Source organism: Calonectris borealis, chromosome 18 (genome assembly GCF_964195595.1).
Source record: "Calonectris borealis chromosome 18, bCalBor7.hap1.2, whole genome shotgun sequence".
Taxonomy (NCBI): domain Eukaryota; kingdom Metazoa; phylum Chordata; class Aves; order Procellariiformes; family Procellariidae; genus Calonectris; species Calonectris borealis.
This window is the reverse complement of record NC_134329.1, coordinates 3,793,081-3,816,752: the sequence shown is the minus strand read 5'-3', so window position 1 is coordinate 3,816,752 and position 23,672 is coordinate 3,793,081. Positions and strand designations below refer to the sequence as shown.

The window sequence follows — 23,672 nt, the reverse complement described above, 5'->3', positions numbered from 1 at the left end:
AGGTAATGAAAATACTAGAGTTGTATAAAGTCCTTGGTAAATAAGTGGTTTTCTCTGTTATGCATCCGGGGGGAAAAAGGCTCCATTGTCACAAAGTGGTCTATAGGAATATGTTACTGGGAAAGACCACCTCGGTCGTCAGATTTCTTTACCTGCTTTCATAGAAGTTTTTGGGTATGAAGGGGTGGTTACTATAGAGAAAAATTACAGATACCCTTCTTAAACTGGATTTATTACTTCCGAAGGGCTACACAGTGCTCAAAACTAGGTGTGAGATTAAGGACTGTGTATTGACCTAAATTAGTGTATTGGAAGTATGTTAGATGTATGCCTATTTCAGCCATTGGATGAAAATGTAAAAAGCAAAAACTACAACTAAGCATATTATTTCACAGATTTTAAAATTCCACGTAGAGAGTTTCATGAAGCAAATTGCAGTAGGACCAATAGTGCTGGTCTTTAGGGAACTGTTCATTAAGTCATGAGCTGTGGGTCAGGTGCAGAGAGAAGGTGGCATGTTAGAAGAGGGTGTTGCCTTCAGAATAACTGTTGCCTCTGGTTTCTGCTAACCTGTGATACTGCTTATGTCCAGCAAGGATGGCTAAACTTGCTGGAGCATTAACATGGTGTCAGAATTTGGGGGAACAATGGCTGCAACTGTTTACGGTGCACGCTGCTGCATGCATTTGTCCTGTGATCACTGGATTCCTGTGTGTTGTGTTTAGCTCCCAGGGTGTCTCCACAGCACAACTCTGAGTAATGTTACTTTTAGGAAAATTAGAGGATTAGTGTAATTTTTACTTTGTATATCACGCTTTTCCATAGTATGTTCATATACAAGAACACAAATGAAAATTTTTTTTTTTTTTTTTGAGGATTATAGTTACTGTCTGGCTGCAGGTCAAGATAGATCAGTGTCATAGATGCCACTAGTTCCTCACTTCAGTGCCTAATCATCATTCTGCAATTACTGAAACTTCATACATCAGCTGTAAGGTCTTTTCGGAGAGCAAGGAGAAAGAAAATCTATAGAACTGGTTTGATGCATTTGTATTCTGCCATGTCTTATATCCCTAAACTTCCTGCAGTACCTGGTGTGTCTTTGCCAGGAGGATTTCCACTGAACGTGACTGGTACTGTTTCCTTTGGAAGGCTGGCATGTTCCTTGACTTCATACTTGTTGAAATGTTCCCTGTGACTAAAACCAATAGTTTGTTTCTTGACTTCAAGCCCACTGGTTTTGTGTTTTTATTTTTTTTAATAAGTTCATTGTCTTATTCTTGATACATAAATACTAGCTATAGAGGAGTTGCAAATGGAACAATGTTTCCTTTGAAACTATCGCTCCTAATCAGGAAAAAAAGTTGCTTCCATGAAGCAATAAGATCTGCAAGTTATTAGTTTTATTTCATATCCCAGGGGCACTGTGCACAGTGATCACCTTAGTCACTAAAGTTCTGATTCAGGGGTTTTTAGTAGCATGAGTAATCTTGTTAACTCTAAATGACCCAATGCACCTGTGAGCGCTGGAGAATACTGAATCAAAGTATGTATGTGTCAGGATGATATTCGAAGTGGATTGCTGAGCTAAATACTTCGCAAAGAAAAATTCTTGAGTTCTTTTTAGAAGTTGTAAGTAGTGAAGAGCTGTGATTGCATCCAAATATTATGCAAATGTTAATAAAAATGGTGTTTGTAATTGACTTGAATGTTCTGGGAAGTTATTTATTTGAAAAGCAGAGCAAAAAAGGTGGTGTGTGAGGAACTCACCTATGAGTCTCAGCTGCTAACTATACGACTAGGAACCTTTTGTGCTTATGTTCTGGTTACATTTTCCAGCTTTCCTAGCAGACTGTGTCCTGATTCCTGAACCAGGCCCCCCTGCTATGCACCCTCAGGGAGCACTATCCTGATATCTGCAGAGCATTTTCAAAGGCTCAGAAATATTTTTCTTTGCTACTGAAGGTCACTGGATACCTTCCATTTCTGTTACGTACCAATTGGATCATTTGGCTGCTTAGAAATTTCTAGAAAGGATGTGAGAGGACTTGCTGCTTGTAGACCAAAGTGAAATCTTTTCTGAGTATCTTGGAATTGGTGATTAATTTAAGCAAACAAAGGCTGTAGTACAGTTGCTTTTTGTATACACTGTCAGCAAACTTGTAAGTAGCTTGAATTTATATACCAGATATGTGTATCTGACTGTTTTAAGCATTAAAATAAACTAAGTGCTAATATACTAGGAAAAAACACATGTGTTGCTTTCAGTTACATAATGTTAGCTGGAAAAGCAATTCTTAACAATCATAGAAATGGCACTGAAAAGCTTAAAATATGGAGGTTTAAGAGTCTCTCTCAAAAAGCCAAAGTACCTGCTTCTGCACAGTAATGGACTGTTCATCCTAGGTTGTGGTCTGCACGTGAAGGAATTAGCTGCCAAAGCACTGGATGAAGTGTTTGTGTATGGCCTTGCTGACTAGCCATATATAGCAATAAAAGGGAAGGAAAAAAGCTCCTACTTCTTAAAAACAAAACAAAACAGAAAAACCAAAATCAAACAAAGAGAACAATATAAGTTCATGTGTGAGGACTGCTGTGGAACTTGAGCATGTGCCTACTTTGAGCTCAAAAGGTTTCTTATTCGGGACAATTTTTATTGGCTGAATTTATCTGAGAATTTCCTTCTTAATGTTGTCTTCCTGAGTTTTGGAGATTTTGTAGAGACTGAAATGAAGAAAGGGGACTCTGTGTGTTTGTCAATTTTAGAAATAGAATTATGGTGTGAAATTATTCCCCCAAAAATACTCATCTAAAAATGAATGCGTGAGCCATGTCACGTTGCTCCTTCTATGAGTGGAATCTGCTGCTGTTCCACCCCGTTTCCTGTAGTTTGTTTTTCTGCTTGAAGTGGAAAACTTTGTCCTTGTTTTGGGAAGTACCGTGGTATAGTTAGGAACCAAAATTAATTTTATGTGTTTCTGTGCACATTTGAAAGGGGCCTATAGTATTGTGAGACGCAATTCAAACTCTGTTCTACAAGCCACACGCTGGCACTTTCTTGGAGTGTTGAAATTGAGATGCTTTTGTAGGGTGTGGAAACCGTGCTGCATGTATTGAATGTGCTGTGAGCTAAGGATGCTGGGCAGTTGCCGGTTGTTTAGTGAACTTGACAAAGAAAGAAGTAAATATCTTAACTTCTGATACCATACTCTGTGAAGATACCTCGTTAGCACTTAGAGTTTGAGTGCATGAGTATAACTATCTTCTTTACATGGATGTAGTTTTAGATCCATGGAACATTTGGAAATGTGGGTGGTTTAGCTCTTCTTAAAGGCACTCCCAGTTATGTTTTATTGCTGCATTTATATTCAGGTTAAGGACTTTTCCGTTGTTATTAATATAGCACCTGAAGGTCATAATTGGTAGCAATGGAATTTTTGTGCAAACATATGTAGCAAAAGCAGTAATGTATGCTTTTTAAATGCGAGGGTTGCTTATGATTGAGGAGATGTTGCTTTTCTTTAAACTGTTGGAAAAAAAACTTGTTTGCTATAGTAGTGAGACTTGTTACAGCACTAGCCAGTGTCCAGGCTATGAGTAGTCTCAGGACGCGCCACTAGTTTATCATTCCTTGTTAATAGACAGTAGCATGCTGCTATTTGCTTCCTGGCCTGACTGTTCCCATGCTCTCTACCATCATTTTCTGGTGGAACTCCCTGATGAAACCTGCTGTCATCTTGCCCTAGCCACTAAAAGCACCAGGCTATTGTGCCATTTAGCGTAAGTGAGGAGTAGAGAATCCTTGAAACACTATGATAAGATGGCAATGGGCCAGAATTACAGCAATAACTACCCACTCCATCCAGAGGGGTTCACTTTGGCGGGATTTCATTCCTGAGTTTCTGTGTTTGAAGGGTGGGAGAGGAGGGGAGTAGTACAGCAAACTGCTCTAAGCAGAATTGCTTCATTGGTTGAGGAGCATAATCGTCTTACACTTGCACTTCAATGCAGTTCTTTGGCACTTCACTCTCGCTTTGGGCACTTCTGTGCTGGGCAGACCACAGATCGTCTGGCGCATTTCCCATACGGAACGGAATTCTAACGTAGCTAGTGATTTTCCTTTCCTCTGCCTGTGACATTACTGGGAAACAGCGACATTGCCATATAGACGTGTCCAGCGTAACACTGGTTTCCCAATTGTAGCTGGAATAGTCGTAGGCCTCTAAAAAACAATTTCTTTCTGGTTTTTATAATGTGTTCTGTAATTTTCATGAGAGAATTTTTTCTTAGAGAATCTTTCTAATATTTTTCTTAGTATTATTTCTGATGCTGAATTTACTCTCAGGAATTCACCCTATGTTTCTAGCACCTTACAGAATTTCAGAAATGGGGCACAAGCAGTTTGTCCTCCAAGGCAGGGATTTCACTAGTAACTGTTGATTGAGAGTTTTAATTTCTAGGTAGACAGTTTGAAGCATCTCCAAATGGCCTTACCTGAACAAAATGCTGATCTCACAAACTCTGAAAATCTTGAGTCACTTGTCATTTCCGTAAGTCACCGCCAGTATGATTAATGCTGTTTTCACTTGAGGTCTGCAGAACTTGCAGAATCTCAAATGCTGCTTTAGGTGTGCGTTTTGAAGGATGAAGAGTAGAAATCGGGCTTCTAGTAGAAATTGTTCCTTGGTGTGTTAATGAAATAGTTTGGTAACTGAAACAACTTGCTTATATTGACCATACTGTGAACTTGAGTTTTTTCTACTTTTTCTACTTTTTTCTACTATTTGACTCCCATAATGCTCTGCCATTGTTTAAACCATCTTTATTTCAGTCTTCATGTATCTAGAAGAGAGTTGTAATATTAAGAATTTGTGACCTTGCCAGCTTACCTCAAAGTGGTGTGTTTTGGATCTTTTCTGTCTTGTGCCGTCCCGTGCCTGAATCGCATATCTAGCGGTGTAAAGTGGTCACGCAAAGGATTCTCCATGTTTGCACCAAGAAGCACTGCAGGCACTATGGGATCGTATGGACCTGTTGGTGATCGCATTCAAATCAACAGGACTCAAGTTACTCTTGATACACTTTCCATCCTAAGTTTTTCTGATGATCATTACTGGAAAATAATAGTCCTGCTGAAAAGATTTGCTTATTCTACAGCCTCACTGTGTAGGTCTGTCCCAATGGGAGAACGGCATCATTACTTAGGGCTTACCTTTAAGTATTGACATTTAGTTTCCTGTTTTAAATACTAGTTTATCCTTGAATATTAGAGCTGCACAGATTTTGTTTATGGCAGAGAAGTCCATTTGACTAGAGATGGATAAATTGTTTTCTTCCTCAGTTTGTTTTTATTGTTCTAAAGCCAAAAGGATTTTTCACTTGGCTGAAGAATGCCAGACCTGAAATACTGCATTCTTTGCCCCTGTCTGCAGGCATGTAGTAAATATAGCACCTTTGGGTGAGGCCAATCAGCTGAGAATGAATAATCATTTCATTCATCTGGCTTTTGTCATTAGTTTGTTCTTGGGATTTTTTAATTTTTTTTTTTTAAACTAAACATTGCAGATCCTTTTTCTGGAGCTCTTCAAATAGTTTTTGACAGCTCGATAGTATTGCCCTGTGTTGAGAACAGTATACAAAAATATCATTTTTTAGTAATGTTAGCTACTAGCAGGAAGACTTCTGCTTGTGTATTTTTTCCTAATAAATAAGAAGATGAGTTAGCTTGTTTGTCATTAATTCAGGTGCATATTAATTCAGATTTTGGCAATATAACTACTGCAGTATGCTTTACTTGTGATGCATTTTTCCTGTGGATGTAGTTACACGATAACCCTTTCTATGAGGGCAAGGTCATTTCATGCTCTCGGTGTGTTTGGCTCCACTGAGAGGATGGCGGTGGCTGTTTGGGGGTGTTGCTGCACGGGTAGGAATGGGTGACTGCAGGCAGTTGCATCCCTAACTGTCAGCAATCTAGACCCGATTTCAGCTGATGGGTCTAACTGATTGCCCTCCTTTTTCATCTTTTCTTTGTTCATTCTCTCCCCAGTGGAATCCAACAATGTTTGAGTTACTAATGCCTAGGTCTTTCTTTGAAGTGTTGTATGTCATCAGGTACAACATCCTGAGCTAAACAATAGACTCAGCTTTGTGAGCTTTGTCTTTTTTATAGACAATCTACAAAGTGTAGTCTGAGAGCAAACTTCCATGCTCCTCCTATGCCCCAGCAAGCTTACAGGTCTTTATAAAGTCAAAGAACTTGGCATTTAACCTCTTTTCCTGGTTGCCTGTCTTATAATGATATATAGCAAGCCCAAGGGCCATAGAACACAGAAGTGCGTATCTTCACCTAAAGAGACACCATTAGCATTTACAGCCAGTACTCCTTTTAACTGCGCTTTCAAATGATGCCTTGATAGTCGGTGGTCTTTTCTAGGTGTAGTATTTTTGTGTGTTAGAATAAGGTATAAAACTTAAAATACTTTTTCTAAATACTGATATTTGTTTTTCTTTGCAGAATAAGAGACTGCATAGTCTGGGGGGACGAGAGCACAGGACGATGCTGCTGAAAGGAATGTGAGCCGCAGAGCATGCTTTGTGCCACAGTTACCCAGGTACGCTCCAGCAGAGTACTTTGTGCACCTCTAATGAACCACAGTTTGTTGTGCTTGTTGCTCCATTACTTATCGTCCTGAGCCAAGGAGACTGTCTCAGCCCCAGACCAAAATTATGCTCTGCTTTCATCATTACATCTGGATGGCACTTGCAGTCTGAAACCTTCTAAAGCCTTTTATGTGTGTGTTAGTTTTAATTTTATCCAATTGCTAAATTTCAGCTGATCTCTCTTTAAATGTTTCACTGGTTTATATCACAAGGTAGGCTGAACATTGTAGTGTATGTTTTCAGAAGTCTTTTTCTTTCATGCACAGAGAAGATGTGGTCTCAATAAATGAGATGCTGAACTACATATCTGGAAGTAGTTTTGAGACTTGCTCCAGACTGTTGTTAGAAACTACTCCAGTTGACTCACCTGCAGATAATCTGCTGGGTTTCAGAAGTCAAAAGCAGTCGGGAAGAGGCATTCCTCATTGCTTTGCACACCAGTGTCTAATGAACCAATGCAGATTTTTCAGGATGTGTTGATAGGAAATGTGAAACTTCTTGATGTTTCTTTTTTTTTTCCCCCTAAATAAAAATTTTGGGATGAATATTTAAAATCTTGATTTCAGTGCAGCTCAGTTCTGTGCTGTTCAATTATATGCTTATTCTAAAAAAAGATGTTAAGCAGGTAAAGATTTGCCTTACATGATGGAGTCTAGGATTTTTCAAAAGCAATTCCGTGACCTGGGGGCCATCACAATCCAGTAGGACTAGCTGTCTTATAGCACTGAATAAATAAGTAAATAAAAATCATATGATTGTGAGGGTTTCTGTGGAATAGAAGCTAACTTTTCTACTAGCACCAGCTGGCAAGTGGGAGTAGAGAAACAAAGCAAACAAACAGCAGAGAAGAGTAGGAGGAACAATGGTGATAGTCTTAAAAACTGACACATTAGGAAACCAGCATGAAGAATAACAAAGTCGTATCACGGGATGTTTTGCATAGCAACAGGACTCTTGTCTTCAAGTGGACTTTAGTGTGACTGCAGCACTTGCTTCCTGTATGAGATAAAGTGCTATTGTACTCTGAATGCATTTTAATCTCTATATCTATATTGGACTAACAATTAAAAAGAATTAGCTGAAGGAAACGATAGTGAAGTCTATTGCTCCTGAAAGTGTTTCCTCTTATTTTGCTGTCAGAGAAGTGAGAACAGAAACACGTGTAAAGGAAACAGATTAAAGACGAACTTTTTCACCAGGTGCTGAATGCTGTCTACAAACTACTTTGTCGATGAAGGAAGAAGTTGATTGGGAATTGAAAGCGCGAACTAGTTCATAATACTGGTCAACATGCGCAAAGGGGTGCCAAAGGACCCAGAAATAGCTGACCTGTTCTACAAAGATGATCCTGAAGAAATATTTGTGGGTTTACATGAAATTGGACACGGAAGCTTTGGAGCAGTTTACTTTGTAAGTATAGTTCTTTACCTCCTTTTTGGAAAACGGAACCATTTTAAGTGACACTTTAGAGATTTTCAGCATTTGTAAAAGTGAGTGTTCTTTGAGCCCTTAGTGCTTTGTGTGTATTATAACACATCTCAAAAATAAGTGTCTCCAGAGCGCTCCTGAGCTCTTTACTGTTACAACTGTATTTACAGTAGCAGTTGACTATAGTCTTAATAGTGCACCCAACCATTCGGGTTAAGTATATGGTAGCTTGTGCTGTCTGATGCTGAAAGTTGAATTTGAACAGTTGGAAATTAATTTGCCAAACTGGAATTTCAAGATACTCTATCTGGTGATCATATGCTTGTAAATCATTGCAAATTTAATAGATCGAGTGAATTAATGATTCAAAATGCATTTGGAGTTAGAAGCTACTTTGTTAATGAATTGGTATTGTGGCTGCTTGGGTAAAGATACCGTCGAAGTCACATCAAATTGCATTCAGACTTCTGAATTATTTCTCTGCTGCTCTGATAATTTAGGAGTTAAAGATATCTTTGAAATATCATTTTGTTTTGCCACCCTCCTTGTCCCCATGTTCATCTCATAACATACTGTCTTCAATAGCAAATGCTTACATGGCAAAAGCAAAGAGAAAGTCTTAAGAGGAATGGGAATTCAAGCGGGAAGGATGTATTGCATTAATTGATAGTCAAGAGAATTTAATCTGGAAAGTGAGAAGAATAGTGCTTTTACAATTAGTATCAAATAAAGCCAGATCCAAAATACTGGATTTGGAAATAATTATAATCCAGTTGCTATCAGTGAAACTGAAATAGAATTCACTACGAAAAAGTCAGTCAAAGACGAATTAAAGCTGCTTGGTAGCATGGCCTGCCACTCCAGCAGATCAAGTTCACTAGAATTGAGATTTCTGAATATCAGGCATTAAAGTATTTAGATAAGTACCCTTACACCTGTAACTCAAGAACCTGGCAGTAGTTAGCATGAACGATTTGCAAGCACTCCAACTCACTGTTTATAGTTGTGTGCAGCGATGGAGGTGTTGGTGGAACTGTTGTTAGAACGGGAGAGGAGCCTGGTATTTTGGGTCAGATAAGCAATGCATGTATGTTTTGAGGGATAACAATGTAATTCCTCAATGTATAATATGGTAGTAATGATACAGGGGAGTTTCTGCCATGGGGGTTGTCAACAGTGGGAAAGGCACTTTTAGATGTTGGGGTAAGTGACAGGTCAGTGAAAGTATAATGTTAAATGTACTACATGTGTAAGAGGATGAGGCTGTAAAACTCACAATACATGTTGGTCCACTCCATAAGAAGAGCAAGCATTGTTGTAGATGGGAGTAGGGAGGTCCTACCCAGTGTGTTTCAAAACCAAAGGGAAAGGATGCATGGTATGCTTTAGGGCAGAGATGAAGTAGTGAAGGTGTCATCATTCAGCTCTGGTGTTCAGAAGTTCCTCATACTTCCAGGGAAAGAGGATGAGAAGTGTTCAAGATCTAATCTGCCAAGCAGGCTTACAACTGAGATGTCGCTATGGTTAGGTAAAAGACTTGCGATTCCCTGATGCTTCTCTTCCTCCTTTCCCTGGATGCTTTATTTAACTGGTCTGCACTTCACATTGGAGAGTTTAGCCAGACTGCAGCTTCCTGCAATATCCTAGCAGCAGCTACATCCTCCAAGCTTGATGGTGATTGCAGTTGCGCCTGTAGTAATATCACTGTAGTAACATAGTACCTAGATGCATCACCACTTTTCTGTGATACATCGCACCTCTTTGCCACTGTTTGAAACTTAAGCTTTCCTTCCTGTTGCATGAAGCACTTGGCACCCAGTACATTGTTCTTCGGAGTCTTTGCCTTGTCCTGCTTGTACATAAGTCACAAGCAGGAACTCACCTGTTTGCAGTTTTCGTGCACAATAGCCTGGGATCCATCCTTTTGCCTGAGGAAGGCCTCTAGCTCTACCCTGCTTTGTATGGGTCTTGCTAGAGCTTTTCCCTACCACGCAGGGGATGCTGTGCATCTTTGTTTTGTTTTTCCTCCTTTTTAAAAGCTTTTGTAGCCTGTCTTACATCTTGATTCTTATGCATCTTGGAGTAAGGTAGGGGCCAAGAATAAGATCTTGGATCATCATGGCAAGATTCCAGGGATCCTGACACGCTTGGTATCAAAAAGAATAGGTAAAAAAACCTTTGAAGGACAGGGCTTTCTAAATATTCCAAAAGAATGGGGAGGAGACTTCAGATATGTAAAAAGAGGCAGGGCGTGGATTGTTATGCTGTTGCCACATCTCTTTGACTTTTATTTAAATTGGTACTGACCCTACTGCAAACAGAAAATACATCGATCTGCATCTTGTTGCTGTTATAATTTAATTACTATGATTAATATGATTATTCTTTTAATAATTTATGATTACAAACTTCAATTTAAGCCAAATTTTTGCAAGCTGTTTTGTTTTCCAGTATATTATTGCCAAGGTTTGGCAAGATAATTTGAAATTTCTTTTCTTGTTTGAAAGAAATGCTGCTTCGTATACCACAAGGCTAAGAAAAAATATGTCACTTCTCACAAGGTTTTAAAGTTGATGCTAACTTGACTTGAAATCAATTAAGTTGATATCACACTTAACTTCAGAAGAATAGTTTTCATCAAAAACAACCTACTTATATCCACGTTAGAAATCTGGAAAAGTGATAAAGCAGATGAAGGCAGTGTAAAGGAGGTTTTGCAAGCAAAATGTGCTTGTTTTCTGCCAAGCTTTTCACTAAAGATCTACAAGTATGGCCAAAACCACTTCAGCAAGTGGATATTTAAGTGTGCTTGTACAGGCCTTTAAGTTATTTCAGCCAGGAGGATCCCAAGCGCTTGGTACAGCAAGAACTTCACCCACAACTGTGAGAACATGGCAGTGGGCCCTTTGGCAAAAAATTACAACTGAAATGAGAGATACCATGTTCATGGGAAGATACTTGGAATTAAAGTAACAGACAGAAATACTTGGAAATTTGTTTAGAACACCAGTGTTAACTCATTTATTTGAGTAAAATACTCTTGATCTTTTATGTGCTGAATCAGAATGATGAGTGGTTACGAAGGGTTTTGCCTTGTCCCAGAGTTATTTGTTTTCAGCTTTCTCTAACTCATTGGAGGAGGAGTGTGTGCTGTGAAGAGTCTAGGTGTGTCAACTCCCTTTAGTAATTCCTGTGCTCTAGTGGTTCACCCGACACCTTTTTTCTTTGGAATTGCTGTATGCATCATGAAATGTCTTTCATGAATACGTTACTTGAAAGTATAGCATTCATCCTCTCAAGCAGTTGAAAGAAGGATTTACCACATTTAGTTTCTATTGTATTCCAAGCTTTTAACTGTCATTAATTTTTTTGGCCCCAAAATGGTAAATGGTTGGAGGTACTCGGATTTCAACAACTCTCTTAAGACGAAAACCTTCCAGTTTTCTGTCCTTAACATGCAGAAATGAGGGCAGTGCCAACCGAGGCAAGTAGAGCTCTTTCTAAAACTGAGTTTTCAGCCTCTGGTCACCATCCCTGTGTCATACAGGCTGCAGAAAAGTAGGATTTTGCTGAGTAATATTCATTGTACAACTGAGATCTGGTGCAGTGAAAGGAAGGTTGCTTTTTTTAATTGAGAGAAATTCCAGAATGAAGCATCTTCTTGAAACTGGAAATTGAAATAGCTGTTTGAGAATATCAATATTGTATGGGGTTTTTGGATGAAATTGTAGACATTTTGATACACCTCTTTCTTTGTTTGGAAAACATTTTTCCAAAGGTTTATCAAAAACTATTTTTACTGCAATTCCAATAAAACTGTATTTTGCATGTTCTAAGTAGGTGCAATATTGGGCCCTGGTTTGTGTATCAATAGAGAGGTAGCAAGTGCAGTAAGGGCCAAGGGAGGAACAGTGGATATGGACAGATAGACAAAGTCAGGAAAAAGTGTCATAGTAGTTGTCTGGTAAATCTTATTGCAAGGAAGATGTCTCTGAAGTGTAGGAGCTTGCCACGATGCGATAGAGGAGAAAAAAGCCTACATTTGCCAAAGGCATAGCTCGCTCCATGGGGAGGAAAAAAAATCAAACTGTTTTCAATCATTTTCCTTCTCCCTACTCCAGGCTACAAATTCCCACACTAATGAGGTGGTGGCAGTCAAGAAAATGTCCTATAGTGGAAAGCAAACGAATGAGGTAAGATGAATAAAGCCAATTCTGCATGCAGAAGCTGTTGCAACCGTAATGTAAATCTGAACAGTGAAATTAGCTGCGTATTTCATTTGACACTAGCAGACCAGCTTTTTAATGCTGTAGTTGTTGCTCACTTCCATAGGAAGCATGGAGGTTTGTGGAGGGAAAATGAGTTTATGCAAATTTTGACAAACTGTTCAGTTAAGGAAGTGAATGGGAATTCAGAATGCTTGTAGGGTGGTTATTCCAGTAGTAAGTGCATTAAGAGCACACCGGCTACTGGTTCCATAACCACAACTCTTTGAGGTGTCAGCTGAAACGTATAGCTGACTGGAAGCACTTTTCAGGATCTATAATCTAAAATTACATAGACCACCTATTCAGAATATCAGTCTCACTTCAACAGCTGCTTGTTAGTTGCTTCTCTTATTTCTTTGTGTTGCGATGCTTTGTACTTGGATTGACTCTGTTCCTTTGGATTGGTGGGTTGATACGCAGTAAAGAATGTGTGTGTGAGGAGCAAACAGGGATGTTTTAAACTCATTTTTCCTTGCTTACGTGTTGGTCTCCTACATGTGCTGAGGTCTTCCAAATGTCAGTTGCCGTGTGCTGCGTTACAGAAGGAAGCGAACAGCTAGCTGCTACCATCTGTAGCACATGCTGTAGGCGGTGGTATCTGTTTGGGCCGGGTGGGTTTGTTACTAAGTTTGAGACCACTGGACAGTTCAATAAGCAAAACGGTAGCAATGCTTTAAGTAAAATATATTGCAGATAAAATGAGGAAAAAAAAAATACTGCAATTCTTAAGCTATTTAAATATGCAATATGACAATATTGCATTGTCTTAATGCAAGAGAGCTCCAGACCAGTTGTGTGTAGTTGTGCTTTTGCAACTATGATTCTTACCGTCTTCACATTGTAAAATAATTCTATGGTTGCTTTTCAGACTGTACTACAGTGTGTGGTGTATGAGAGTATGCAGGGGATTAAGCAGAGAAATGCATTTATACCTTTTTGCCTTTTTTAATTAGAAATGGCAGGATATCATCAAAGAAGTCAAGTTTCTACAACAGCTGAAGCACCCCAACACCATAGAGTATAAGGGCTGTTACCTGAAAGAGCATACGGCATGGGTGAGTGAGCGATGTGGCATTTAGAAGTCTTCACGAGCAGAAAATGTATGGTACAGCAATCAAATATTCAGTACACACAGTGTCTTTACATGCAGCAGCATTCATCCCATGCTGCCTGTAGTCCCTTTCATCTGAAGAAGCTTCCAGGTAATTTAAAGAGAATAGATATTTAGGACATTGGAACAAATTCCTGCTTCTCTGAGGCAGGCCTGTGTTCATGCAGATTAAACAATTATTATGGGACATCCTCTACAATATCTCCCCACAAACTCCTCAGTGCCTAAACCGTCTTTACAACAATGAAAGATGTCTTGACATTGCTGGAATGTTCGGAGCATTTTATTTTGTTCATTGCTTATTGCATTTCTTGCAACTTTAAGATTTTATTTGCTTCTTACTGCTTTTTAGCCGTTCAAGTAGTAACTGTTTGTGGGGAGTGTCTACCCTATTATTTAAAAGCATGCTTTTTTCTTGCAGTTGGTTATGGAGTATTGTTTAGGATCAGCTTCTGATTTGCTAGAGGGTAAGTTTTATATAGTCTTTGATTTTCTTTTTGCTAGTGCCCCTTCTGAGTATAGTGGGAGGCTGTTTTCTCACAGACTGGTATTTTGCAGGTGGTAGAGGCGGTCTGTCTATACTACTTCATTCTGTAGCTAGAATACCTATATTTGTGATACCGAGCGTAAGCTGAGACTTTCCCAGGAGGCCAGTGCTACGTATAGTTGGCATGCACATTTATATGTTGTCAAAGGTATAAATGTATATAGCTATGTTCCTGTAATTTGCGCCTTCTTGATGACTGAAGCAGACTGCCTGTTTTCTGAATATCCATAACAAAAACCTGCAGAGATCACCTTTGTTCTTGCCTTGCAGTTTGTAGGAATAATTACAGATGGTTTTATAGAACGAGAGACTGATATGACCTCAAAACTAGAACAACAGCACCTGCAGAGGAATAGGGAATCTAAGCCGAAGTTTGCAAAAACTAGTACTCTTTGTGGACCATATCTTTTGTACTTAAGATGCAGTCAGCCAAAGGGATATATGGAAGGTGCTTTGGGGCATCTCTTTGTAGCTGGTATTCCTCATTTTCCTGTTCTTTTTGTCTATTGGAGGAAAAAAAGTGGCAAGTTTTCCTTGCTAAGGACTAAATGAGTATTTCAAATACATTTGGCAAGCTGCACTCAGACATATCTCCTGGTGTTAACAGTAACTGTTGGCCCTAGAAGGAATGTGAAGAAAAATGTGGTTTCCTATGATGTGAAATACATGCACAGGCTGTGCATAGACTCAGCTGCTAATGGCCATCAGGCCATAGGAAACTAGTACGATGAAGATGATGTTCACCTCATAGCCGGCAAAATTGGTGGGGTTCCTTCTCTTTAAAAACACTTTCCCAGGAAAAGATCACTTACCTTCTTATGGTTTTTCTTGAATTTTTTCCGTAGTTCACAAGAAGCCACTTCAGGAAGTGGAGATTGCTGCCATCACCCACGGTGCCTTGCAGGGGCTGGCCTACCTGCACTCTCACTGTAGGATTCATAGGTAAGGCTGGAGCTCGGTGCTGCTTAGATGTCCTTCCATCTTCTACTCTCTGGAGTCTGAAAATTGCTTTGCTGTGTTTAAGCAACTTCGGTAAAGGTTATTCTACCAAAATTTGCTCTAATGGACTTGTCAGTACTCCTAATGCCAGGGTAGATGTATAAATAAAAGCTGTTGGCTGTTAAGGAGTTCTGTTTTTTTTTTTTTTTAAATAATTTAATGTGGCTATATTCAGTGCTGACTTCTCTTCCATGTTAGCAATTTTTCTCTGCGGACATTGGTAACAAAAAATACACCTGAATGTTGGCTGACTGACAGGAAAATATTGTCCTAAATTTGCCAAATAAAGTGGAGTGATAGAGCTAGACTATTTTTAAGACTAGACATTGTGAGAATTTTTTATATATGAGTAAGTAAAACTTTATGCTTTCAGAAATCAGCTGATGAAAGCGTAAGTCAAGGGTAAAACTACCTTAGGAGAAATCAGAGCACACAGGCAGAGGAAGATTTTATAACAGGCTGCTCGTGGATGCCACCTCCTAGATCTGCCTTTCACAATGTGGTATTTTTCAGGAGTTGGGATTTTTTTGACTCATTTGTCAAAAATTTTGCATGTTCTCATGGGTTTTTTTTGTCTAATTTTGGGTACTACTGATATGTGAGGGACTTGTGAAATGGGTGAGAACTAGATTAGTGTAATGTGAGTGGGGAGTCATCAGAATGAGGCAACTTGAGACTAATTTATGGGGCTAAGAGCCTCTTTGTCGTCTATTGGCAAGCTTGAGACAGAAAATTGGTATATCTGAGGCTGAGAGAGTGAAGGATTTTACAAAGACAGCAATTATTTGTCACTTGTTAGAATTTAGGGTGTATCTACACATGGTTATTAAATCAGATTTAAGTGAAATATTAATTTAAACATGAATGCCAATTTATGAAATTAAAATAAAGTGATTTTTGATCAGCCTTTTGCATATATGCCCTTATTTTAGCATAAAAACACCTGTTTTGAAATATTTTGCATGCTTTCAAAGTGCATTGAATTCTTATTTATAGTAAATGACTCCCTGCATGGACACTATTGAGAATTAGTTTTTCTTGATACTCATTAGGACTTTCTAAGATGGTGCAATTGATGTGTTGTAAATTCAGCAATTTCACATACTGAATACTAGCTGCTCTGTGTGAACTTTCCGTTACTGTGCTTATTGCATATCAAGAACAAAGCTTGTTATTTCTCTTTCAAACTGGAAAAAGTTACTTTGCTGTTGCAGTGTGCTGAGAGAGGCCGTAAGGAAAGTTACTGCTAGAACCACCACGCAGGTCTTTCCTATCTAGCTGGTTTTCTTCCGAGGGGTATTCTGCCTTTTAACTTCTGAGATGGGCAGGCAAGTCTTCTCTCCCAGAAAAGAGGACCAACAAGAGATTTCTAGTTTTCTGATAGATGTTGTATCTTAAAAAGGAGTGGCGAAAGAGTGCCATCTCCTAGCTTTGCTGTTCAGCAATGAGGAGCGCTGTGCTGATGTGCACAGCTCCAGGGGAACTGCGCACCTGGAGGAAAACGCCGTGCTCGCCTCTGCTGCGGCAAGTCCCAGTAGCGCTGAGAAAAGTAAAGCAAGCGCTGAATGAGAAGGGACCAAAGCTGGCAGCTGGGACAGCTGTGGTTTCCCTGCCCCGCAGCAGGGAAGGCAGAACGAGCGTGACCGAGAACGGAGGGACACCTTGTGGGGATGCAGGAACAAAGCAAGTCTCTAACCTCGCCTCCTGAGCTCCCTGAGCATCTCTGCTACCAGTTCGTTCTAACGTCACGCTATGGGATGGCAAAGGATGAGGTTATTTCCTCTTTAATTGCAGGTACAAGGCAAACCTAAGTTAGCAGATATGTTTACTGATACCTAACATGGCCACTGAGTTCATTGTTGATTGTTGTACAGTGAAGGTAGCAGTGGAGATGACAGCAAAGACGACACCCTGTGCTGTCTCTTTGGTACTTTTGAGGTGTTCATTCTTGCACATACAAGACATGTTTAGCGCTCGTCCTCCAACAGAAGTGACGAATGCATAGACCCAGAACATGAAGACGTGTCACGATGTATTTGAGTAGCATATGTATGCAAAAATTCCATAGTATTTTGAAGCAGTACTGTCCTGGGAACGGGGGAATAGAGGTTCTTACTCTGGCTCTGCTGCTGAAGTACTGTAAGTAAATTTCTATCTCTGTGGCTCTCTTTATCCCAGCTTGGCCTGTCCTGTGTGATGCCCTTTGGAGACAAAGGCATCTCCCCAGTGTTTGTATCACGCTAAATTTAAAGGGTCTCTCAGCTTGCCTGTACTCTGGGTCTACAGTGATACTGAATTTGTATTTGATGCACAAATCATTCAACTGTTGTATGATAATTCAGAGTATGCTCTTCCTCTGCAGCAAATACAAGATAGCTTTGTTTCCCTTCCCATTTATCCAATTAACTCGGTTTTCACAGGGTCTGAGTTGAGTGTGTTTGGCAATATACAGTAACTTGTGTTGGAGGTCTACTACTACTGATAAGTGGCTTTGGTGTTTAAGGACTTAGAGTTGAACATCAAATAAGAAAAGCTGATATTTTTCTTGATGCATTTTTTTTCTGTAAAGATGTATGACGTTTTTTGAAAAGATGGCAAAGAGACATTCCAGACTGTGTGGTGTATACAGCCTGGCTGACAGGGCTCCCTTCCATGTATTCCTTTTATGTTGAGGGTCTGCTTTTGCAAAAGCCAATAGCTTTGCCCCCATGTGAAGGCATCTGTGGCATACCTAGTGTGTAATTTTCCCTTTGTTATTGAAGTGCTGTATCAGGGTTTTAAGGAACTTTCACTATATTGTGATTTTCAGCTAGCAATGTGTAAGTAGACCTGAATTTCTTAAAGCAATCCTCCTCCTTTTATGTCAGATGGGTGGAAGAAAAAAGTATTTCAGATATAACTGACAAGTCTGTCTCAAACTTTGAATAAGGTCATTGCAAAGTATCTTGGAAGGTATGCAAATTGAGTTAACCTTTTTCAGCATTTCATGGGCAGTTAATTTGAAATTATCTCACTTACTGCTGGAATTTAGAAACTTATGATGCCAAAGGTGTTGAATATATCTTGTGCATTTTGTATTGTCATTATTGTTAATATGTAGTGTCATTATTGTTAATCTCTTAAATGTATGAATTATCTTGAGAGTTGTAGGAAAGATCAGATAAAGGAACCTAGGGCATCTGAAAGATGAAAATAACATGTCTAGTATCGTTTAAGGTGTCACAGCAGGGTATTAGGGTACATCTCTCCTGGATCTCAGTTTGGGGTCTCAACCTTGCAACCATGGCTCATCTCTTATTCTCTTTCCTCACCCCCTGCCCTTTTTGGGTACAGCCAGGTTTCCATTCCCAAAAAACCCCGTGTATCTGATTCCTCGAGCTTTCTGTAATACTAGACCTCTAAATATTCTCAGGTTTTTATGAATGTTTAATTGAGAAAAAGTTAGTGGACTTCTGTGTGTTTTTAAGTTTTTGAAAGTTATTCTACTGTAACCAGAACTATACTTTTCTTTTTTACTTTTAAAGGGATATTAAAGCTGGAAATATTCTTCTAACAGAGCCAGGTCAAGTGAAACTAGCTGATTTTGGGTCTGCATCTATAGTCTCCCCTGCCAATTCTTTTGTGGGAACGCCTTACTGGTGAGTAAAGCCTGCAATACTTCAGTCCTTTATAAGACTGCTCTCTTCCGTTTCTAGCGTTTCACAGTCTGAAAATAATATCTGTCATAAAAACTTTATTAACCAAGCAGTTTTCTTAAAATCTCTGTGTCCAGCTCTTCAGGAAATGTGTTCTTTCTCAGTGCCCATGAGTAGAGGTAGGCTGTGCAGCACTTTGAAATGGCACCAGTTAATGTTTCGACTGTTGTAATGCCATTGGCTTAAAAATTATTAACACTTGCCATAGGTAATGGATCTAAGACAACCACATGGAAAAAGGGAATTCTGTTAATCTGGCTGTGCAGACTGGAAGTCACACAGCTGCTTAATTCTGTTTTGAAGAAACTTGCTCTAAGGGTCACTTGAGTTGCTTGGCATTCCTAACATAGTGGACCAGCATAGCTTTATGCTCCACTTATTTTGTGGCAGACGCCCCAGGCATTGATGGGAGGTCACCTATCGCCCAACCTCTGAACAAGTCCATTTGGCAGGAAGCCTGCTTCATCTTTGAAGAACAAAAGTTAAGAGGCTGAATTTTTGCAGGCTGGGCCCGCTGCTTCTTTTTCGCCCCCACTCGTCCCTTTATCCTGGACCACCGTATTTCCCCACTGTTCCAGATTTCCCTGTTCCTTTCATAGCTACACTCACAGGCTGCATATATCTGCTGGAAAATTCTCCTGGTGTGCCAGTGGAAAACCCACCATCTCTGGTGAGAGTGAAAGTGATGCCTTTAGGACTCTCCTAGCCCTTGCTGTCTGCCTGCAGGTACAATGCCTTTGAGATTGGTGTGGGTCTCCCATGTGCCAGCATGTTGCGCTAACAGCAAGATGATCAGGTTGGCCTCTTATTTACTTTCCTTTCTTAAACTGCCTCTTGGAAGAGTTGCTAGTGCAGGCAAGCATTGTTTCATTTCGGCATGGCTTTACTCAGCTCCATACTGGCTCTTTAAGTTCTGGTCTGCTGCGCTGCTGAAGATAATGAAGCCATCCCATTTCAAGCTCTGTGCTGGGAGTCACAATTTGTATCCCCTAACCTGCATATTTTGCACTGTGGTTGGTAGGATGGCACCAGAGGTGATCCTTGCTATGGACGAGGGACAGTATGATGGAAAGGTGGATGTCTGGTCTCTTGGGATCACGTGTATTGAGTTAGGTGAGTAAATACTTGGCAGCTGAGATGAATAATGAACTGTCTGCAATATTTATTAGGAAGTCCTGAAAAAATGGAAGATTCTTATTCCACAAAAGTGGGTTTTTTTGTGTTTGGTTTTTTTTTTTCTTTAAAAAGCCTGACTTGGAAAGCACTGACAGTTGAGTTAAATCTTTTACTCACTGGCAAATCAAGAGCAAGCCACTAATGCTGCTGTGCTTTAATGTTAATCTGGTGTGCTCAGTTACTCCCTTAATAACTAGAGGATTCTAGTCTTGTACAAGAAGAAACTATGGTTTGTAGTCTGTATTTTTCAGACTGGGTTTTGAGAAAATGGTTCCAGCTATTATGTCAGGGGGACTGGTGTCCTAAGAATTGTGTCAGAAGGGACCTACGTTTAATTTTCAATTCTTCTTACTTCCCCACTCTGAAACAAAATAATCTTCAATCTCTGCTGAAAGTTTGTGACATGAATCAACGTGGACAGGTTCTTTACATGAGAAGAAAAGGGTTTGCACTGCAAAGGGCAAATGATATGCATCCACACGACCTGAAGCAGATGTAGATGTGATAGCAGGTATACAGAACAGATGTGTGCACTTTAAGTTTGAATATTGACATTGCATGTGCTGAGTAAACTATTTTCAAAGATACTCCTGATGTAGATTATACTTACCTTAACAGCAGTGCATCAAGAACTTCTTGTGAGGGCAAGTTCACTGAAAATGTTATTTATGAATGTTTAATCAGCAGAAATACATATGAGATAACAAAGAGGGGGGCATACAGAATGGGAAGAAAAGTTGACCCCAATATGAAGATGGTAATGGTGTAAATGACTAGTAACTTCCAGTGTTGTATTTCATATGCCAGCGCCAATGCCTTGCTGACACAGTCTGTATTTTGATATAAATAATGCAAAAATCAGAAGTTCTAGACTTCTGTTCTTCTGCATGGCCACTGATTTTTTTCATGTGGAGTTTAGACTAGTCACGGCCTCTCAAGGTGTAAATCACAGTGGTAGAATAGATACTATGCTACCCTACATAGGCACTGAGTCTTGATACTAGAATTTCTGTGGAGCTTTTCAGTCAAGAACCTCAAAGTAGTGGATGGGTTTGCTTCTTTTAATATTATCCTTTTGAGAAGTATTAAACTTTTTTTTAAACTTAGAGCTTTGCCTTTGTGTGATTCCATATCTGAACATGGGGTCAGGTAGCAGTGGGAGGAAATCTCTTGTTGAGCACCCCTTGGCTTTCTTTGAATGCTGATGTCTTAATTTCTTGTGTAGCCGAAAGTAAGTAGTGTTTAAAGAAAAGAAAATGTGGTGGTTTGCATGCATGCTGCATGTCAAGAACAAGTGATTGCTCTGACCTGACATGAACTTAAAAATCCTGGCATCATGGGCTGATTGGCATGACTGACCTTAGGTGGTGGTGAAAACCACTAATTTCTGTGTGAGATCTGCTGCACTCCTGAAAGGTCCAGGGCTGGTAGGTAGGTGTCCTCTCAGTGCAAGGACTAGGAAAAATTTTAGTTAGGAGGAGTTAACGACACATCTGGAAAGTGAATTTGGGAAACTGTCCCACTTGCAGGTGACTGCCAATGACAAACGAAACAGGCAGCCTTTCTTTCCCTTAATACAGATGCTCCAGCAGTGCATCAAAGATCTGTAGAGATTGATACATGAATTTCCTAGCCCTGACATGCTGTATGTCTAAGCTCTGTTTTAGTCAGCTTCTGCTGACTTTACCATAGCGGGTCAGGTGTAAAATGTTGCAATTAAGGTAAAACTTACTGGAAACTTTTCCCTGTAATTTGCATCCTGCTCTCTTTGGATTTCGTCATTCTGTCTTCAAGTGAATAACAGCTTTCCTTGAGTGGTTGTCCTGGTCTAACCTAGAATACTAAAATAATTGGCTTAAATGTGATGATGACAGTAATGAGCTATTGATTTAGCAGTGATATCCTTGCTCATACTTCCATATCTTTCTCCTTTTCTTTCCAGACTGCCTTATCACACATTTCTCTTCTCTTTCTAGCTGAAAGGAAGCCTCCACTTTTCAACATGAATGCAATGAGTGCCTTATATCACATAGCCCAGAATGATTCCCCTACGTTACAGTCAAATGAATGGTAAGAGAGCTATTACCAGGTTTTTTTTTGTTTGTTGCCCTGAAAATGCTCTGCGACGCTCTCTGCATGGTTACAGTCTGACAAGAAAAGTGTTTGTTGCAGTGTAGTGATTTGACTGCATTCTCAAATAATGCTCCTGTGTAGGCAGGCTCAATTTTGACCTTCTGTCAGTTTGGCTGCAGTCTAAATGTGTGGAGGTGTTAATTATGGGACTATAGATGCTGTAGGAATTAAAATATTCTTGGATGCATTAAGCCAGCCGTAGCTCAGTAAAGTTTCCAGCTGCAAAAGATCCCTGACAGAAGAATTGTTAGCAGCTGAACTGTGGAGAAAGGGAGGGGAGAGGTACACAGAATATAGAGGTAATTAGAATTTTTTCGATGCGTGACTTCAAAAGTCATCAGAGCTCTGTGGCCACTAAATACTCCCCATGCTACAGGCTTGTTCCAGAATCTGAACTTTGGTACAAGAATGCTTTGTTATTCTGTGGGAGCAAAGGGGTTACCCCATTTTCTGTTCTCTGTACCCAAGAGTGGAATGTAGCTATCGAGTGATGCTTGGCAGAGTCCGCAGACGGCTTGAAACAACAGCTCCTGGAGAGGTGTGAAGTTCCCCTAGTTACACTGCTAGGCGTTGAAGTAGCATAATTGCTTCATTGCTGACCATTTTATCAAAAACACTCCAGTTTCCTTATTTCATTGTCTGTCTTGTCCATTTTTCAAGATTCAAAGAACTTGGTCTTATTTCTGCACACTGATATCCATGTTCTTCTGTGCAGAATTTGCAATGCAGAGTAGAGACAACTCGTGAATACAGTATAAGAATCAGTATTCTTGATTGCAAGCAGCGTGTTTATAGTCACTTGTTTGCTCTCTGTAGCTTTGAGAACACAGGGAGTAAGCAAGGTGCCTTTTATGCTGCTTTTGAGTTCAATGGCACCTAGAAGATCAGTTTTCTTCTTTCCAGTCGTGATACAAGCCTAAAGTTTTGTTGAACTAAGCATTGTATCAAGGCGCTTTACCAAGTCAGTGTTACAAATGGTGGGAAGCTTCTAGAGAGTAGAGAGCCATTTCATCAGCTAACTTAACGAGTGCATTTCTGGAGTTACCAGTAATTTCGTTGTCATCTATTTTTAAGTAGTTGAAGTAAAATTGAAAATCGTGACGGCTACGCATAGTTCTTGCTTGGTTTTCAGCCTGTGGTTGGGGGATAATTGTGTGTCCATGTTTATTTCAACAGTCTTTAACTGTTGAAAGAACTGGTGGGATCAACTTACTCAGGATTTGGAAAAGTCCAGTTAATTTCTCTGCCCTAGAACTTAAGAACAAATTAGTCAAGGTTTTTCTTTTGCTTTGCACTAATAAGTTTGCATATACTCCAGATGCGAAGCTTCTCTTTCATTTAGAACTTTTTTTTTTATTTACAGGTCAGATTCCTTTAGGGGATTTGTTGATTACTGCTTACAGAAAATACCTCAGGAAAGGCCATCATCAACAGATCTGTTACGGGTAATTTTTCAAATCTTTTCGAGAAGTTTGGGAAAAATCTGTTTGTCTACCAAAATAATTCTAAAGATGGTGAACAAATATTTGCCCTTTCAAAAAAAAATTGTTGGTTTTGCTTTCATCTGAATCAATAGAATTTTGGGGTCTTCTGAAGAGTATTTTAGGCTGCAGTATTTTAGACTGTTTAACTTTGTTTCCTGACTTTGCCTC

At 39.6% G+C, this 23,672-nt stretch overlaps 1 protein-coding gene across 3 annotated transcripts in view; it reads left to right on the top strand.

Annotated features, from left to right (window-relative positions):
• Positions 1 to 23,672, top strand: part of TAOK3 (TAO kinase 3) — a 93,958-nt gene that overhangs the window by 34,839 nt on the left and 35,447 nt on the right. For 2 of the 3 annotated variants that reach the window (XM_075167262.1, XM_075167263.1), the window contains exons 2-11: positions 6,518 to 6,614; positions 7,863 to 8,073; positions 12,213 to 12,284; positions 13,313 to 13,414; positions 13,892 to 13,937; positions 14,863 to 14,959; positions 18,541 to 18,654; positions 19,733 to 19,824; positions 21,864 to 21,957; positions 23,384 to 23,465. In XM_075167262.1, the coding sequence (XP_075023363.1) occupies positions 7,954 to 8,073; positions 12,213 to 12,284; positions 13,313 to 13,414; positions 13,892 to 13,937; positions 14,863 to 14,959; positions 18,541 to 18,654; positions 19,733 to 19,824; positions 21,864 to 21,957; positions 23,384 to 23,465 (819 nt within the window). In that variant the 5' untranslated portion in view covers positions 6,518 to 6,614; positions 7,863 to 7,953. Of the gene's footprint in view, positions 1 to 6,517; positions 6,615 to 7,862; positions 8,074 to 12,212; positions 12,285 to 13,312; positions 13,415 to 13,891; positions 13,938 to 14,862; positions 14,960 to 18,540; positions 18,655 to 19,732; positions 19,825 to 21,863; positions 21,958 to 23,383; positions 23,466 to 23,672 lie in introns of those variants that run through there. The other variant, XM_075167264.1, reaches the window with a different exon arrangement.